The sequence below is a fragment of the Cyprinus carpio genome, chromosome B11 (genome assembly GCF_018340385.1).
Source record: "Cyprinus carpio isolate SPL01 chromosome B11, ASM1834038v1, whole genome shotgun sequence".
NCBI lineage: Eukaryota > Metazoa > Chordata > Actinopteri > Cypriniformes > Cyprinidae > Cyprinus > Cyprinus carpio.
In genome coordinates, this window is record NC_056607.1 from 24,316,844 (window position 1) to 24,337,791 (window position 20,948).

At 34.4% G+C, this 20,948-nt stretch overlaps 1 protein-coding gene across 1 annotated transcript; it reads right to left on the reverse strand.

The window, feature by feature from the left end:
* Positions 1-174: 174 nt before the first annotated feature.
* tmc8 (transmembrane channel-like 8) lies at positions 175-20,025 on the reverse strand. Its single transcript, XM_042734687.1, has 16 exons — positions 19,890-20,025; positions 18,247-18,457; positions 12,126-12,274; positions 9,591-9,731; positions 8,649-8,698; positions 7,648-7,787; positions 6,217-6,364; positions 5,958-6,119; positions 5,213-5,364; positions 5,048-5,120; positions 4,718-4,824; positions 4,031-4,217; positions 3,310-3,440; positions 2,179-2,331; positions 1,541-1,619; positions 175-1,256 (listed from the first exon to the last, which is right to left on the reverse strand). Exons 1-16 carry the CDS (start codon positions 19,936-19,938, stop codon positions 1,185-1,187), a joined length of 2,004 nt encoding a protein of 667 aa, XP_042590621.1. The 5' UTR covers positions 19,939-20,025; the 3' UTR covers positions 175-1,184.
* Between the last annotated feature and the right edge of the window lie 923 nt (positions 20,026-20,948).

Consider the following 20,948-nt stretch of genomic DNA (forward strand, 5'->3'; position numbering starts at 1 on the left):
AAACTAAAACTTAAAAAAAAGATATATTTAAAAAAAATAATAATTATTATTATTATTAGACTGACAAAAACAAAACAAAATTACTGAAGCTTTAACTAAAATTTAAAATGAAAACTGAAAACATAAAATATAGTTTAATTAATATTATTTAGTAAAACAATAATAGTACATCAATGATACTAATATAACACTTTATTGTTAGAATATATTATCAAATTAACTGAAATACACACACTAAAGCATAACAAAATTATTATATTATGTGTGATTAATAATACTGACCAAGAGCTTTAAAATTTAAAGACACTACCACACAAATTGCTAAAATGTTTGCACAGACATCACAGAATATAAACATACTTTACAGTACTGATACATGCTGATATTTAAAGCCCGTTCACACAGAGGACAGTGAATATAACTAAAACATTTCCACACCTTCTGTATAATGATAACTACAGAGGAACGATGTTGGAATCACTTTCAAAGCAATTATTTTCCATCTGATGAACAATAAAAACATTGACAGACAATCAAAATCCATTAGACTTTAAAAGCATTTAAAGTGACATACAGCAAAACTGCAGCACGCCTGTAATAAACAGATCACAATCATTACTGGTGTAAACAGGCCTTTACGCATTAAACTGACATTTAGGTGAACTTTGACCTGATATAATAAACCCAGAGGTCAGTTTACATTTATGCATTTAGCAGACACTTTTATCCAAAGCGACTGAAAGTGCATTCAGGCTATACATTTATTAAATTTTTTTACCAGTATGTGTGTTCTCTGGGAATTGAACCCATGACCTTTTGCACTGCTAACACAATGCTCTACCACTGAGCCACAGGATACACAAAATAAAGTGTACAGAAATAAAGAGGTACAGAAAATAAAGCTCTGAATGAGATGAAATCGGTGCAAATCTTGCCACTTCCTCAACTTTAAAAGACTCGTATCATACATTTGGTGAATTTATTTTAATTTCCCCCGATGTCCATTTATATATAAGCAGGAGTAATTTAGTTTTTCATGACACTTATAAACACAACGGCCATTTTTGCTGAGTAGCTTCAGATCAAGTTGTTAGAGCAGTTTAATTTCTTGTCATTTTTAAACAAAGAGGAAGTTTTAAAGTTACCATTTGTTTCAGTTTTATCGTTTTTTTTTTTACGTGATGTTAGCGTGGTCTCTGCTGTCGTCTCATGATCGTTGAGTGCTGCTTCACCAGGAAGCGTTTATCAGAGCTACACTGTAGAGAAAATACATAAGAAAATACAGCCTGAATGTCACAGAAGGATAGACATTATTAATATCTGTAGTGTTGGGGTTTATAACTTTTTTATTTATAGTTCAGTCATAGAAATAGGACAGGAAATGTTGCAAGCTTGATCTGATATTGGATTACTTGCATGAGTGTCATGTTTGGAAACACTGAACATTGTGTTTGTATTTTTCTTTATTTGTATGTCACTTTGCAATTAATGAAACTGTGCATCTTTGACTTCTAGTTAGATTTGTTCACGTCACACTCACCATCACCAACATGTCCTTCAGTCTCTCAATGGCTTTACGATTCGCTCGTCCACGAGACACGTACGATGTCAGTATGACACTGAAACAGATGAATGGGTAATACATGAACAAACACATTACTTACAAAAACAGCATCAACTTTGTCCAGTATTATAAATTTAGTATCATCAATGTGGTAAATATTTTGCGTTAGATTGTATTGTAATTTAAGTTAATATTTTATTAATTTTGTTGTTTGTTTTTGTAATTTTTATTAGTTTTTTATTCGTCTAAAAATAGTTTTTGTTTTAGTTTAATTTGAATAATTTTTTTCCAATGAAAGTAAGTGTTTGTGCTGCCATAAAATTAAGTTTAGTCACCTTGAAATATATGACAACTTGGATTTTTTTTCAGGCAGCACAACACTTACTTTTTAAGTTGAAACAATATTTTTTTTACAGTTTAGTATTTTAGAACTTTAACATAAACTAAACAAAAAAAGAGAAAGGTTGCTTTTGCAACTAGCTAAATAGTGTTTTATAAATATTATGCATATATCTTTTTTTCAGTTAATGTTTGAGTGTTTTTATGGTTTTATTTTTAATTCACAATAGTAAGCCTGATTCCATCACACCTGGTTGGGACATAAACACACTTACACTTCAGCCAGTATGAGAGCGAAGGCAAAGGCCTCAGATGACATGTAGCCGATGGTGGTCTGGACTGGAATGGGAAGTGTGTTTATACACACACTGGTCACTTTAAACAGAGTCCTGTTGCCTTCAAACGGGCCACAGGTACTCTTTTCAAACCTCAGAGGAAAACATGATAGGAGTTATGAATGTGTGAGAAACTTCACGCTAGTATAAGGTCACATAACACAAGTGACGGCTGAGTCAGTGTATGGAGAATAGATGTTTAATGTTCACATTTCCAAAAAATAATTTTGAACATTGGATAAAGCCTGGTTCAAAATTCTTGTTTGATTTTGTTGACATATTAGAGTTAAAGGTTTTTACAGAAGGGATTTTGGATTTCTCTTTTTATCACTCCATAAATCAAAAAATACTGTGAAAACAATACATTTTAAACATGTTTTTTGGAATAAAAACTCAGGTGAATGATATACGAACAAACCCCTCAGTAAAAACCTTCAGAATATAGATATGAATAAAACTGCTAAGTTTGGTGTTTGTAAGTCCTGCTGAAGTGGAGAAAAAACTAATTTTGAGAAAATGACTTTAAGCGACTTAGATATGTATTGTAACTAAAATCAGACTCAAATAGATAAAGTGTAATAAATGAAACAGTTAAATATGTATTTTGGATATTTTCCTCCAACTTATTTGTAAGAAGACAAGTTATGGAAGCAAAATATCACTCCATAATTCGGAAAAAAATAACTGTCAACAGCCAGAAAAAAAATGTGTTCACCATATTGTGAGGAATGAAATGTTGTATAAATCAGTGTGAATGATATATGAACAAATGGCTCAGTAAAAACCTTCAGAATATAGATAAGAAAAAAACTGCTAAGTTTGGTGTATGTGAGTTCTGCTGAAGTGGAGAAAAAACTTTTAAAGATATGTATTGGAATTGAAATCTACAGACGCAAATAGATTAAGTACACTTAAATATTTACTTTGGATGTTTTCTTTCCACTAGTCTGAAATATGTTTTTTTGTTGTTTTATTTTAGTTAGTATTGTTTAAATTTGGGCAGTGCATGATAAAATACTGCTTTTGCATGTAGAACTGTACTTAATTATAGATATTTATCAGCATTAGTACCTGTTGATATTGACAACTAATGTGACCACAGCCATGAAGAGACCCAACAACAGCATGAAATGGAAGAGAACAGATGAACTGGCGGTCCGAAACATTCTCTGAGGCGGAACACAACACCGCACCACTGTGAACTGAACCACAGAAATTATAGTATTACATTATAATCACTTTCACAGACTTTTACATTAAATGTTCCCTCCTGCCCAACTTAATCCCAGCAGCTGAGTCCTTAGCCATCTTCAAGAAATGGCTAAAAACTAGTGCTGTCAAACGATTAATCTTTTGAAAGCAGTACTACAAACACATCTTTTCCATCTTTATGTGACCCTCTAAATCTAGCACTCTCTCAATTCTATTCTTTAAACAAAAAACTTGCACTGCTCTCTAAACTGCATTTACTAACTGCTTGTTTTCTTTAAAAAAATTAACACTAGCTTCTGTATAATATTTGTATTCTATCTATTTTCTTTTTATTATACTTTGTTATGCAATTAAAAAAGGTATATAGGGCTTGTTTGTTTTGTTTTTTTTATTATTTTTTATTTTTTTTTTTTTTTTTTTTTTTTTTTTTTTTTTTTTTGTTTTTTTGGTTAATTTGGTCTGCTAAATTACTAAATGTAAATGTACATTAGCTGTTTCTAAAATAATACCCTAAAGCATTAAGGTTAGTTTTGTTAGATTTGACATTTTTCTGTTAAAAAAAGTGACTCAAACATCAAACCTTCTTGACGTAGAAGAGGAGCAGCAGCCTGACAGTGTTGATGGCTGGCAGTAGAGGACAGTAAAATACACCAACCAGAATGACTGTCTGAATGTAGACCAGATCCAGAACATTGAAGGTGATCTCAAACTGCTTCTTGCCTAATAACTGCACCAGCTTTGAGGATGGAAAGCTCTCCACCAATAACCTACCATGAGATGCGATCATTAGCTAAAGCAGAGTACGTGAGTTAATGAAAAGCAAATAATTCAAATAATAAAAATGCAAAATGCAAAAACATAAAAGGGATTCACAATGAGCATCAGTGTAGTTAATGCAAAGGGACAGTAATGAGATCCGAGGAAAATTATATTTGCGTTGTGGCAAGAAACTTTGCATTCACTCACAAAACATTTGCACTCAACTGTAAAACATTGTTCACAAAACTTTAGTATTCCGGCAAGAAACGTTGTGTTTGCTTTAAAGCTTTTGCGTTTCAAAAACAAAATAAACACAAAGCACTTTAAAAAAAAATACTTTGTGTTGAGCTGCATGCCATATTAGCATTATCCGACACCAGAGAACCATGAACATGCAAATGTGGTGTTAAATTATTAAAATATGCAGTCACAGAGGGGCACGTATGTATTCTATGTCTAAAGTGTTCAACAAAGTATTAAATGGTTAAATAAAGTATAAGTAACTTACACTCTTGGGTAGGCCACACAAAATGCATTGAAGAAACACTCCAAGAGGTTAAAGATGGTGAGTTTGTACATCTCCTTCCCAAACTCATTCTCTCTGCACTGATAAACCTGTTAAAAAGATATTATTTGTTTCATTTCAGTATGAACATTGTCATGTTTCTCCTAAAATACATCAGGAGAAAGAAAAACACAAATCGGGAAGACTATAGAGCTATATAATGAATGCGGAGCAGCTCAGATCATTTAATAAGAAATGTATGAGTTTCTGTTGAGATCTCTGACTTTGCATATTGTTTTCTAGGAGAAACAACTTCTTCCGTTCTTAACAAACCTTGTGTTTTTCTGTAGCCATAATAAAGAAGACCAGATAGATGGCCAAAGACGACAGCTTAAGGAAAATACTCCTGCACATGGAGTTAACACGTACGTTAGTTTAACACCACAGGAAGATGTAAAATATAACACATCCGAGGTCAAAGTGCATGACCTGTCTGACCTGATTAGTGTGAGGTTCAGCTGAATGGTGAGCGAGTAATCTTCAAACTCTGAGATCTTACTGAATACATGTGGAAGTATGTAGTTTACTGTCGTCATTGTGATCGGAGGAAGATACTCCAACATCGTACACGCAGTCCAATTATTCTCACACTAAATAATAAAGACAGAGAGAGAGAATGATGCCTGGACATTAGCTATCAAACAAATGCACAAAAGCAGTCTTAAGTAGCACAGGTATATTTGTAGCAATAGACAACAATACATTGTAGGAGTCAAAATTATATTTTTTTCTTTTATGCCAAAAATCATTAAGATATTAAGTAAAGATCATGTTCCATGAAGATATTTAGTAAATTTCCTACCGTAAATATATCAAAACTTAATTTTTGATTAGTAATATGCATTGCTAAGAACTTCATTTGAACAACTTTAAAGATGATTTTCTCAACATTTAGATTTTTTTTTGCTCCCTCAGATTCCAGATTTTCAAATAGTTGTATCTCAGACAAATATTGTCCTCCTAACAAACCACACATCAATGGAGAGATTATTTATTCAGCTTCCAGATGATGTATTAATCTCAATTTCGAAAAATTTACCCTAATGACTGGTTTTGTGCTCCAGGGTCACAAATGAAACATACATAGTATAGATCATAATTCAAAAAAAAGTATCTTGTACTTTTATGCTTCAGCCACTAGAGTTGAATTAGTGTTGCTTCAGTTATTTTACTTCACTGGTACCTTAGTTTTCTGTTGTATGGCAAAATATATCAGGGCAAATGAGCTTCCCAGAAGAACCAGAACGAGGAAGTTCAGAAGTATCCGCAGGAAGATGAGCTGAACCCAGTGTTTGAGCGATCGCTGCTGGACTCTCTGTTGAAACGTCTGCTCTTCTAGATCCATCTGGAGCAGAGGTCAGAGGTCATCCTTTGGGAATAATGTTCCTGCATCCTTACCCATCTATGAACTCTCTCTCTGTGAGACTGACATGACTTCTTACCCTGAGTTCGTTTCGGATGAAGTTGTGTTTCAGTAATGCTGCTTGAGGGTTCTGGATGCAGAAATCCCACCCACAGAAGACCTTGTAACTCAAGTTGGAACTGAAGCGATTTCCTGTGAGCCATGAGTGTTTGTAACCAACCACTGTCCTGAATATGAGAAAAATATGAGATAAGAGAAAAAAAAATCCTATTTCAGTTAGGATTAGGAAAACTGCAATTCCTATGTTGAGTGTATGATTAACCGAATAGTTGTCAGTTTAGGGCCAATCGAAAATACACCATGTTCATTTGATCGAATGACAAATTTTTTTTAGTTTTTTTGCGTATCCCAACTTTTGCGTATCACAAGAAACTTTACGCTCTCTCATAAAACTTTTGCATTCTCAGGTCAGTCTTTTTTCACTCTTTAAAAACTTTGGATTAGTACACAAAACTTTTGAATTCCCAGAGAAATGTAGCGTTCACTTGTAAAACTTTTGCATTTCTGAGAAACTTTGCATTTGCTTTCAAAATTTGTGCATTCCCCCAAGAAATCTCCTAAGAAACTATATGTTTGCTTGTAAAACTTGTGTTTTCTGAGAAATGTTGTGTTTGTTTGTTTTAAATTTTTGCATATCCAAGGAAACTTCATGCTCTCGTAAAACTTTTGTGCCCTAAGAAAACTTTGTGCTCATTCTTTTGCACTCTCCAAAAAAGTTTGCAATAGTACACAAAACTTTTGCATTCCAGAGAAATGTAGCGTTCACTTGTAAAACTTTCGCTCATTAAACTTTTACATTCCCTTGAGAAACTTTGTATTCATTTGGAAAATGTTTATGTTTTCCTCACAAAAGTTTTCACAACAAGCTTAGTGTTCCCAGAGAAACGTTGCTAGTTGAACTTTTGCATTTCTATGAGAAACTTTGCAAAAGTTTTTCAAGTAAATGCATTTACTTTAAGCTTTCTCATAAAACTTTTGCATACGAACAGAAACTATACATTTGCTCATTTAAATTTTGAGTTTCCTGAGAAACGTTGTGTTAGCTTGTTAAAACTTTTGCATATCCCAAGAAACTTTGTGTTCACTCACAAAAATTTTGCATTTGAAACTATGCATTTGTTCGCAAATCTTTTATTCCTTGAGAAACATTGTGTTTGCTAGTTAAAACTTTCGCAAAACCTTTGCACTTTTAAGACATTATGATGTTCCTGTGGCTCAGTGGTACGTTGTGGGTTCGATTCCCAGGGAACACACATACTGGTAGATAAATAAATAAAAAAACGTATATCCTGAATGCACTGTAAGTTGCTTTGGATAAAAGCGTCTGCTTAATGATGTGAATGAGTGTATAATTATAGCGCCACTTAGTGGTCAAGAGCTGCAAATGCAGGTGGCCTCAGAAACTGCAAAAACTTAATTCATTTATTAGCTCAAAGGTAAATGTTCTGACCTGCGAACCAACATGATGATGCTGAGGAAGAGGACAGAGATCATACCAAGGAGAAAGAGGATCGGAGTGTTTAAACAATCCAAATGAAGAGACCTATGAGTGTAGAAACCATAAAAGACTGGGGAGGATTCAAGAACACCCTGAAAACACACAGAACAGACCCAGAACACAAGAGAGGGTGTTTAGAGAGAGAAAGGTTTATGCAGAATGTAAAAAACTAATATTTATCTAGGAAAGATAAGACAGGGATCTGGTTTACATGCTCAGGAATATGATGCAGATCAACTTAACATTAAACAATTAAGCAGATAATACGATTATAAGAAATCCCCATAAAACAGGGACATTCATTTATATCTGTGCATGTCTAAAAACAAGCAGTTGTGAAAAGTCAAAAAATAGAATACTTTTTTTTTTACTAAATATTAAAAGAAAATAAATATACATCAATCAATCAATCTATGGAAGCTTGTTTCCGTCACAGAATATAAAAATAATAATAAAAAAAGTTTATTTCTAACAATTTAGAATTTTGTATGAGATTACATCTCATAATTCTGTTTGTTTTTCTGCCAAGAAATAAATAAAAAAAAGGTATTTGCAACTTTTTATTTCACAATTCTGACTTTTTCTCACATGTTCAAATTTCACTTTCCCCTCATAATTCTGACTTTACATCTCGCAATTCTTTTTTTCTGCCATGATGGGCAAAATAAATAAATTAAATTAATTGTGCCTTTTTATCTTGCAATTCTGACTTTTTTCTCACAATTACATCTTTATATCTCGCAATTGCAAGAAAAAAAGTCAGAATTGAGATATTACTGTAAAATTTGTGATTAAAAATTGTATTTCATTCAATGTTGGAAAAAAGATTCCATTTTGCTCTCAGTTCATAACAAGTGGGTTTTTATTTATATTAAATGAGTTTATTAAATACTGAAATCTGAAAATGATATTCAGATGAAATGATGAGTGCAGACCATAATAAAATTACTTACAGATCCGAAAAAAATGTCTTTGAACGAGAAGTTCTGGAATCCCTGAGATCCTGAAAGAATCGAGTCATGTTTTTATTGGAGAGCAGGGCACCTGTTCACAAAACATCTTCAGTCTAAAAGTAGCTCAACAAACGCCGATTTAGGAGAAAATCTTAAAGATAGTAATAGGTGTGTCAGTCCTAAATTTTTTGCTCTAAGAGTATGTCACAAAGTGTTTTAGCGCTAAAACTAGCTCCTAAATCTGTGAAAGGTTAGGAGCAGTGAAGATGACTCCTGAGTCATTAAGACCAAGCCACAAACTATTCCTAAAATAGCTGTTGCTGGCAATTCTAGAAACATTTGACAATAATGAGCTTTTAAAAAGGTATCGCCTTTGGTTTTGAAGGTTATCCTAACTCCAGATTTTACTTTGATTACATCTTTGTTTTCATTAAATGGTTAGCCAATTGCGTCTGCATGTCTCACTATCAGCCCTGATTATTCTACTCTGTTAATTAAAAGGCTGTTTATATACACATTCACTAATTGTTTACGAGAAGCATACATGTGAGAGGCTGACAATTAGCCTACATTTTAAATTTGAGGGTTGCAATTAAGACTTTTATTTTTAAACCTTTATTTAAATATGGCAACATACTACAATATTTCTATGAATAAATCTCTGACAGAGACTATCAGCCAATCACTGTGTGCATAGTTAATAAGCATGCTGTCATCACCCATTGCAATGAGGTAAACCCCGCCCCCTCACTCTGAGCTTAAGACTTCTCTATGTTCCTGTCTCAGCAGCTTTGTGAAAATGTTTTAAGAGAAAACTCTTAGCTAAAAACTTTTACTTCTCTCTAGGAGAACTCTTAGTGGTAAGATCAAATGTTCTGTGACTATGGTCCCAGATGAGATGAGTATCAGTGCATCATGTGTAAGATCTTCGGCTGGTCTCACTGTGAGTACTTGAGTCCTGTGCTCTGGACACCAGAGTCGGCGTCAGCACCGATCCGATGATAATGACGCAGTACAGCAGGTTCAGACACAGCAGGTAACGCAGGAACACGAAGTACGCCTTCACCCCGACCCCAAACTGACCTGTGCAGCAGATCACATACGATTAATACTCACCTGCATACAACACACTCATCACACGTTTCTATGCACATTTTGGGATATCGCATATAAAACCCTGTATGGAAACGCCAAGATGCGCATAAATTTTAAAAACGGGCATAAAAAACTAAGTAGGATAAATTTTTTATCTGGTAAGAAAACGTGCATAAACTACGATGAAAATGCGCATTAATTCCTTAATGCGCGTCCAAAAAGACATGAATTTGCGATGGGACGGCATAAAACTGGACCAATCAACAGACCGATCTCATTGCACAGCATCTAAAAGGCTAGTTTCGTATGGCAAGCCGTTTTAACATTTGAAACTTGATTTTGACTATCCATAAATACAATTTCAGATAGTCACAATTGTAATTCCAGATATCTATATTGCAATTATGACTCATCGTAATTGGAATTAAGATATCTACAATGTGATTATGACTAGTTATAATATGCATTGAAGATATCTACAATTCTATTACGACTAGTCATAATATTCCATTGACTTCCATTTTCGGATATCTTCAATTGAGTTTTGACTAGTCAAAATACAATTTAAGATATCTTTAATTAAAAATTTGTAAAGATATCCAAAATACATTTGTAGATATCTGCAATTCATTTATGACTAGTCAAATTACAGTTGTAGATATCTTGAATTGGAATTTTGACTAGGCAAATCATATTTAAAGTTATCTTGAATTGGAATTATGACTATTCAAAACTCATTTAAAGATATCTGCAATTTAATTATGGATATTCCAATTTTTGACTAGGAAGAACTATTTATAGATATCTGCATTTAGCTTTGTGACTAGGCGTAATTGCAATGTAGATATCTGGAATTAACAATTTGACTAGTCAAAATACGTTTATAGATATCTACAATGTGCATGCAAATACACCTTTGTTGAGCCCCACCTTAAACATTTTATTTAACCAATCCTGGCTTGAAAACTGTTGTCATCCGCAATTTTGTCTTAGAGTTGTATAATAAAGGTCCTGCTTCTTTGGGTGATTTTAAACTGTTTTATAGAGAAGTAATTCAAAAGTATGGAAATAAAAATGTAGCTGGAGCATGTGTAAAAGTGGTAGGCTATACAGAGAGGACTTAAATAGGCTTTTGTCCTGTTTTATATCATAATGTTGAGACGTGTGTGCTGTGGATTAAATTTTGTTAGCCTTTATTTACAAACGAACACATGCATAAGCCTCATGTCAGCTGTTGCAACATTTGGTATAATGTTAAAAGAATCAGTGTCTATTTACACTAAGTGCAAGCCTGCCTTGTTGTCAGAGACTACTTACACTATCACCCACCAACATGTGATTGAGATAGTTAACACTGATAAACGACACCAAGCCAGAATCAGTTGTAGTGGATTAGTGATTAAAGTGTGTGCTTTTTGACACAATCGACCCGAGTTCACATCCACCTTTTGCCAAACATTTTTTCTTCCTTTTCAAATATCATATCATATCGGAAAGACATTTATTTTCAATAAAAATTAAGGAAATAATAAGTTGAAAATAAATATTGGGTAGGGTTAGGGAGGGCTTTATTGTCCCAGTAAGGTGGCATCCATTTAAAAATTTTAATTAAAGTGATAATTTACACTCACTAAGTTATTATTGCGTACTGTTTTATAATGTACTACAATACAGAGGTGCAGATAATTGCAACTATTTGAAATAAGTAGTATAAATAGCAGAAAATCTTGCTATTTTAACATAGTGTAAATATAATCTATAGCTATTTGCACTTAGTGTAAATGGCACATCGTTAAAAAAATACTGCTATTTTCACTTAGTGTAAAGAGAAACCATTGCTTTTTGCACTTAGTGTAAATAGCATCTATCGCTAAGAAAATATGCTATTTACACCTAGTGCAAATAGCCGCTGCCTAAAAGAATACATTGGCGCTCATCACTGAAGAACACAGCAGAATATCATCATCATGGATCTCTTGCTATAATACAATACAATACTCCCACCTTGTGGGCTACTTATGGAAGCTCGTTTCCTCCACTAAATAAAGAAATTAATCATAACTCGTAAGACATGGGAAATACAGTTGCAAATGGACTTTGCCTTTCATTTGAAATATGGATGTCACTGTGCGTTCGCGAAAGCAGAAATGCAAACGGTAATGCAAGATTTGCAATTGCATTTGGATTAGGCTATGTCACAATCTATGCGTCCACATATGGGAAACGCAATTGAAAATACAATTTGCAATTGCTTTTGAAAAAAGTCCGGAATATATTATTTATCCATAGGAAACAGTGCCTTATTCACAAATGTTTTATGGGATATATCCCAATTCTGTGCATTTAATTCGTAACTTTGGATGGAAAAATAGCTACAGTCACCTTCAATCTTATGGAGCGTGTGTCTCCACGGCAACAGCCCTGATACGGCCCCGCCCACATGCTCCTTTAAGCGCCGCCTTGTTTTCTGCTGGCTCTGCCTCCACGAGTCCCAGGAGTCAATGTTGCTTCTCTGCAGGTGCTGCCGCTCTCTGATTGACACAAACTGCTGGTCAAAAGTCTGAAATGCTGAAACTCAACATCAGATGCTGATTATTTTGGCATCTTTTTTCTCTGGTTTCTGAGTATAAATCTCACAACTGCCATGGAAAAAAATTAAAAGATAATTGAATTTTTTTCATAATTGCAATTTTTTTAATTAACAGTATTAAGTATTACATTAATCATGAATGAGATTGTGATATTAGGAGTTTCAAGAACTGTCTGTTCATCAATGAAAATAGTTATTGAGAGGGAAAAGAAATATGATGTCAGTTTATATCTTGAATTTATTTAATTTAAGCATTTAACATTTAGCATTTAAATATAGTTTTGAGTTAGATTTTATTTTATTTTAGTCTTGTAGTATTTGTATTTATCAAGACAATGCGTAATGTACATTCAATGAAAAGTAAAAAAGGTTCCAGTTTGTATATTGATTATTATTATTATTATTATTTTAATTTAGGCTTGATTTACATTTTATTTAATTTTATTTCTAATATTGATTATTTGTATTTATTTAACAAGACAATAATACTTCATTTAATGAAAAGTAAAAAAAAAAAACTACATTTAAACTAAACTACATTTTGCTACCTGTGTGCCTCCAGCCCCTATACCGGTTACTTTTAGACGAAACCTACGCTCCCTGTCCCCCTCCCATCTTTCCTCCGTAGTATCCTCCTCTCTTCCCTCACCTACCCATCTCTCATCTCTGGGTGTGAATGCAGTAGCTGACACTTTATGCTCTGCTTTAACCTCTTGTCTAGATGATATTTGTCATCTCTCCTCCAGGCCAGCATGGGCTGCCCACTCTAACCCCTGGTTATCCATTGTTGTTCATGAGCATCGGACCAAACTCAGGGCAGCAGAGAGAAAATGGTGCAAATCAAAAGATCCGTCAGACCTGAGGATGTATCAGCCAAATCTTCATACTTCCACAACAAGATCAACAGTGCTCCAGACACATGTAATCTCTTTAAAACATTTAATTCTCTCCTCTGTCCCCCTCCACCACCTCCTACGACTTCTATAACAGCTGATGATTTCACCACATTCTTCACAGACAAAACTAGAACAATCAGTAGTCAATTCTCAGCCCAACACACACAGGACCTCAAACCAACCACACCCACCGCTAAAACTCCTATCTTCTCCTTCTGTCCCCTCACTGAGGCAGAAGTATCAAAACTTCTCCTCTGCAGCCATCCTACAACATGCCCTTTAGACCCAATCCCCTCACACCTCCTCCAAGCAATCTCTCCTACACTCTTATCAGCACTCACACACATCATCAACACATCTCTCCTCACAGACACTTTCCCCACTGCAATCAAGCAGGCTCTGTAACCCCACTGCTCAAGAAAACTACATTAATCACTTCTCTTATAGACAGCTACAGACCTGTCTCTCTCCTTCCATTCATAGCAGAAACCCTCGAAATAGTTGTTTTCAACCAGGTATCATTCTTTTTTTTCACAGAACAACAAACTGGACGCTAACCAGTCAGGTTTCAGGAGTGGCCATTCAACTGACACTGCGCTACTGTCAGTCACGGAAGCCCTGCGGATGCAAAAGCTGATTCCAAATCATCAGTTCTTATTCTGCTGGATCTATCTGCTGCTTTTGATGCTGTCTATCATCAGATCCTCCTGTCTGCCCTCTCATCACTGGGCATCGCAGGGATTCCACTTCGCTGGTTTGAATCCTATCTCAGGGTGGCTTGGGGAGGGGAGGTCTCCAAAGCACATCAACTGGTCACTGGGGTTCCTCAGGGATCAGTTCTTGGACCCCTCCTCTTCTCCAATTACACAACATCACTGGGTCCCATCATACAGGCGCATGGCTTCTCCTACCATTGCTATGCTGATGACACACAGCTCTATCTCTCATTTCAATCAGATGACCCAAGATCAGGCCCTTTCTAACGAAGCATGCGGCACAACTTCTTGTCCAGGCCCTTGTCATTTCTAGGCTGGACTACTGCAATGCTCTTCTGGCTGGACTTCCATCAAGCACAATCAACCCTCTACAAAGGATTCAGAATGCAGCGGTACAGTTGGTCTTCAATGAGCCCAAAACAGCCCATGTTACACCTCTCTTTATCTCCTTGCACTGGCTACTGGTTGCGGCTCACATCAAGTTCAAAACATTGATGCTTGCGTATAGAATAGCCACAGGCTCAGCACCTGTCTACTTCCACTCACTTCTACAAATCTACATCCCCTCCAGAAGTCTGAGATCCACTAGTGAGGGACGCCTCGTGGTACCATCACAGAGAGGCTTAAAATCACTTTCCAGAACATTCTCGTTCACCGTTCCTGGCTGGTGGAATGATCTTCCCACCCCTATCCGGAATGCTGAATCCCTGACAATTTTATCAAGCGACAGCTGAAAACTCAACTGTTTCAAAGCTACTTGACTTCATCGTAAAAAAAGAAAAAAAAAAGAAAAAAGTCTTTCTCTTTATTTATTCCTTCTCTTTCTATCTTTTACTTATTTGAACAATGTCTAAAACTTGGTATTTACAAGCAGTTCCTGTTTGCCTCTTTAAGAAGAATCGCTTTATGTATCCCCCAATTGTAAATCGCTTTGGATAAAAGCGTCTGCAAAATGACTAAATGTAAATGTAAACGTAATGGTACTGTATATCCTACTCAGACCCAGAAAAAAAAAAAACTTGGTGAATTTAGTGTTTTTCATGTCATTACATTGTTTAGAGCATAAGAAAAAAAAAGGAAAAATACATTTTTGAAAAATTATATTTTATTCATATGTTATGCTATGTCCTCTCTAGAAGACACCAGAAGTCAGTTTTTCTTTAAAAAAATAAAATCACACGAGTAGATATGAAAAGACAAAAACAATGGGATTTTTTAAAAATCACCAATCAATTTTTAGGTTTAAGGATTTTTTTATACCAAACTTTGTATAAAACAAACAATTTGAAAATTGATCAGATTTAAATGATAATTACAAAATATTATCATATTTCCATGAGGTTGGACAAAAAACTCCATACTGTAGCGAGTGCTGTGACGGTTGCCGTGACAACCGCGTCACTGCGGTGGTCGGTTGCCACAAAGACATAATAAATATTTATATATTTATGTCTATGGGTTGCCACCGCAATTGTCATCTGCCGTGTAGCATCACTGAGTGTAATGAGTATTTTGTCGCGCTGCGCCGCTCGCGTCCGTCAGACAGGGTGTGTTTAACTTTCTTATTTAGGCTACTTTCTTGTTTAACTATTATTTCTTTGATATTTATCTTAGTGTTTTGCAGGCTGCGTATACACTGACGGAAGTGCTAAAATAAACACGAGCTGACGAGTTAAATCGGGTGTGTGTTAGATGAGTGAGACAGGGCTGATTTTAGAGACGTGTATAAATATAATATATAAATATAGAAAATATATGACATGCATGCACAGTTTTAAGGCAGCTTTAATCGCCTTTTTGGTAACTCCATGACTTAACTGACCACGACACTGCATGCATGTAGTTTATTTCATGGTTTTTAAAGTTTGGGCTCATAAACATTAGATCACTCACACCCAAAGCAGTTATTGTAAATGAAATGATCACAGATAATAGTTTTGATGTACTCTGCTTGACTGAAACCTGGCTAAAACCAAATGATTATATTGGTCTAAATAGATAACATCAGAAATACAATAACAAATGTAGATTCTACAGCGTCTAATACTTCAATTTTATCCATCGCACCCAAAGATAAACTGCAGTGCTTTAAAACTATAGGACAGGAAGAGCTAAATAAACGTATCACTGCATCTGAACCAACAACATGTTTATTAGATCCTGTACCCACTAAATTACTGAAAGAGTTATCTGTAGCAGAAGAACCGCTTCTCAATATTATTAACTCGTCGTTATCTTTAGGTCACGTCCCAAAACATTCAAGCTGGCGGTTATTAAGCCTCTTATTAAGAAACACAACTAGATCCTAGTGAACTGGCAAATTACAGAGCCATTTAAAATCTTCAATTTATGTCTAAAATTTTAGAAAAATTTGTGTCTGCTCAATTGTGCTCCTTCCTGCAAAAAAATGATCTCTATGAAGAATTTCAGTCGGGTTTCAGGCCCCATCATAGCACAGAAACTGCACTTGTTAAAATTACAAATGACTTGCTTCTTGCATCAGACCAAGGCTGCATCTCATTGCTAGTTTTACTTGATCTTAGTGCTGCGTTCGACACCATAGATCACGAAATACTCATATATAGATTACAAAACTATACAGGTATTCAACGGCCAGCTTTAAGATGGTTTAGATCCTACCTGTCCGATCGCTACCACTTTGTTTATTTAAATTGGGAGTCATCTCATTTATCACCAGTAAAATATGGAGTGCCACAAGGATCTGTCCTAGGTCCTCTGCTATTTTCAATATACATGTTGCCCCTTGGTAATATCATTAGAAAATACGGGATTAGTTTCCACTGTTATGCTGATGATACTCAACTATATATCTCAACAAGACCAGGTGAAACTTCTAAATTATCTAAGATAACAGAGTGTGTTAAAAATGTAAAAGATTGGATGACCAATAATTTTCTCCTATTAAATTCAGATAAGAGAGAGATATTACTTATTGGACCAAAAAAACAATACACAATCTAGTAGATTACAATTTGCATCTAGACGGATGTACTGTTACTTCCTCTACAGTCTAAAATCTGGGTGTTATATTAGACAGCAACTTGTCTTTTGAAAATCATATTTCCCATGTTACAAAAACAGCATTCTTCTATCTTAGAAACATTGCCAAGCTACGAAACATGTTACCTGTTTCTGGTGCAGAAAAGCTAGTTCATGCGTTCATGACCTCTAGACTGGACTATTGTAATGCACTAACTAGTCTTCTACCACGCTACAATTCATCACGCTCTCTAAGGTCACAAAACGCTAAACGCAAAGTCCACTAAAGGAGGTAGAGCTTTTTCACATTTGGCTCCCAAACTCTGGAATAGCCTTCCTGATAATGTTCGGGGTTCAGACACAATTCCTCTGTTTAAATCTAGATTAAAAACACATCTCTGTGGCCAAGCATTCAAATAATGCATCTCATAATTTTGGACTGCAGTTATATCTGATCAAATGAAAAAAGCGCTATACAAATAAACTTGAATTGAACTGAACTGGTTTGATATAAAAGGATACGCACAAAGGCAGCATGCACCGGCGACTTTGTGCATGCAACTGAAGAGCACACGCTGCAAGCACAGATATATAAATAAATAAATATATATATATATATATCAACACCATGCCACCGGCAGTAAAAATCTGCCACCATCACAGCCCTAACTGTAGCTGGGTCTCAGGAGGATATTCAATGAAAAGTATAAAAATGTTACAGATTGTCTCAATTTAATCCCACTCAAAAATTCCAGTTTGCATATTTATTTATTAGCATTTTAATTTATAGCTGAGTTAGATGTAATTTTATCTCTAATCTTTTTATTGGCATTTAACAATTTGACACATGTATATACTCAATATACTCAATAAAGCATAGTATAGTAGTAAGTATAAAGTATATAGTATAATAGTAAGTAGTAAGTGTAGTATAGTATACTCAATAAAAAGTAATAAATTGCAGACTTTGTTGAGTTTGATTATTAAAATGAACAACTAGCAAAACTATAAACAAACCAACTTTCTTTTCTGTCTATGTTCTCACCAGTGGTTTGGCGTGTACAATACAATACACATTTTATTTCTATATCACATTTAAAACAAGTGCTGTTGACCGGTGCTTTCCAGCATCATTACATACAGTCACACAACTAAAATTAAACATTAAAATCAATTCTAAAAGCTCTACTGAAAAGGTACAATTCATCTAAATGTAAAAGCATCCTCAGATGGGGAAGATGTAACATGCACTGGATTAGGAGTGTGTGTGAAGATGAAATGAAGATCTTGAGACGTCTCACCGGAGCTCTCTCTTGTCCTGCAGACAGACGGGCAGATCTCGGAGCGGGACGCTGGGGTTCCAGGACACTCTGTCCATCTTGTCCTGCAGACAGACGGGCAGATCTCGGAGGTGGAGGCTGGGGTGAGCCTGTGAGCTCGGCAACAGACCGAATATCTCCGTCTGATAGTATTCACACGAGTCGCTGGACAGATCCGAGCTACAGCTCTCCGCTGTGTGGACGAAGGTGAGCATTTGTTATAGGAATGGGAAAGATTATCGGGTTTTGCAGCGATGCATTAGAACTGAGATGCTCAAACCAGGCCCAGAGCTGACCTTTGATTTGGATGTTGTTGTTTTTCAGTCACTTAAAAATGTAATAAATGTGAAAAATAAAATTACAAATAATATATAATGCAGCATTTACTTTTGGCCCACAGACGTCGATGTTTGATTTTTGGCCCTTCATAGTAAAAGATTTGGGCATCTCTGCAAAAGAACCAGTTTTGGTTTCAGTGATCTGTTTTTAAAAAGAACCACTTTTTCTTAGTCTGAAGAACATTTAAAAAATCTAAAGCTGGGGTTTTCAATCTTTAAAGATGCCATGAACCCTAATATGATCATCCTAATGCGAGCTGAGGAACTCCTATCCAAAAAAAAAAAAAACCCTTAAAAACACAATTCTTCCATAAAGACACAATTTCTACTGTTAAAAACTAATATTATAAATATATATAAAAAAAATTTTTTTGGCAAATATTGACTGTATAGTTTCCATTTGGTTACATTATTAATTTTTTTTTCTCTTATTATAGTACTGTACTGTTATAGTATTGTACTGATGAATTTATTTTTATAACTTTTTATTTATTTACTTTAATTTAAATTTATTTACTTATTTCACTCAAATTTGTATTTGTTTGTTTTAATCTATTTATTTATTTGAATTTTTTTGCTTATTTTAATCTTATATTTTATCATTTATTTAATTGTATATATATTTTTATATTTACACACACACACACACACACACACACACACACACACACACACACACACACACACACACACACACACATATATATATATATATATATATATATATATGTGCATATTTTTATGTACAAAATAAATAGTACTTCTTAAGATTTATGTTGTTTCGAACTGGCACAGTGTGCTTGCAGAAAAAAATATAGTCAGAAAATAGAATTACTTAGAAACTATGCATGCACTGTATTTACATTTTCATTTATTTATTTATTTATAAATGTTTTACATTTACTCCAAACATTTCCAGCCCAGTTTGAAAACCCCTGATCTAAAGATCCTTTTGTGCACTGAAGAGTTTTCATGGATGTTTAAGGTTCTTTAACGCCGATGAAGAACCTTTTTTAAATAATTGTGAAGAGTGCAGATGCTCTCAGACACATTTAGAAACCAAATCCTGATCAAAAAGTATTTATGAAGACACCGTATTCTAAGTTTTTGATCTGAAAAGCAGTTTTGCTGGTGACTGACTGTTAAAGCGAACAAAACCAAAGAGTTGTAATGTATTTCTACAAACCAACCAGGAGGAGGAAGTCTAAATCATCATGAATAAATGATTCAGTGTCATAAGATGTCTGGTGATCAATAATGATGATGGAATCACAGGTGTTTCTTTACCTGAGATCAGTCTGTGGAAGTTTGGCGTCCCGTCTTCTCTCTCCATCATGCGTCAGTGAGTGAGTCGAGGACTTACAGTTCAGAGATGTGTGCAGCAATGCTCTTCTCTTTAGCACTTCTGTGTGTGAGTTTGCAGGAAGTCATGTGATGACTAGTGGGTGTCGCATCAGAATGTGAGAACATGAATAAGCTCGCAGAAGTCTCACATGTTTGGTGAGCAGTATCAGACAGAAAATGAATTCTTTTAATTTAATTTATTTTTGCATTTTAATTCAGGTTTGAGTTACATTAGATTTTACTGCAATAAATAGCATTTTCAATGAAAAAAAAAAGCTCTCTGAATTCATACCCACTCCAAAAAAAAAAAAGAAAAATTGTATTTATTATTTTTATTTACTTATTTATTTTATTTAATTTAGGCTTAAGTTACATTTTAATTAACTTTTAATCGTTTTATTGGAATTAAATCAGGGCAATAAATAATAAATATATAAAAATATATAAAAATAGTCACAATTTAAAACCCACAACAGAGCACGAAAAAAGTTGCGCTTGTCCAAAAAAGTAACGTTTATATCTTGATTGATTGATTGATTGTTTTTTTGTTAGTTTTTTAGACTCAAGTCACATTTTATTTAATTTCTAATCATTTTATTGTTATTTAACAAGACAATAAAATAATGATATAATCAACTGAATTCTTTAAATTACAGATTTCTCAATTTAAACCCACTCCAAAATTCCAGTGTATGGATTCAGTGTGTTCAGATTTATTGATTTATTTATTTTTAGCTTTCTGCTGTTCAGACTGAGTTCCCACACATGCTGACCAACCCATTTAAATGACTTTTTCAGTCATATAAGCATTTAAAAAATATATATTTTATAGTGATTATGACTACAAAAAGCAATTTCTAGCCAAGCTATAAACATGTATATTTAGTTCAACATTTCTAAAAGTTTTAACATTTATGCATTTGGCAGATGCTTTTAATGTTACATTTCAAATAGCATTGTATGTAAAGTCTACATCTGATCAGTTCATTCCCTGGGAATCGA

Excerpts from the sequence above, each read along its gene's own strand:
- tmc8 (XM_042734687.1), bottom strand. The coding sequence starts at position 19,938 with ATGATGGAGAGAGAAGACGGGACGCCAAACTTCCACAGACTGATCTCA. Across the intron at positions 7,788-8,648 it reads AAGACATTTTTTTCGGATCT|GGTGTTCTTGAATCCTCCCC; the intron begins GTAAGTAATTTT and ends GTGTGTTTTCAG. Across the intron at positions 2,332-3,309 it reads TTAGTTGTCAATATCAACAG|GTTTGAAAAGAGTACCTGTG; the intron begins GTACTAATGCTG and ends TTTTCCTCTGAG.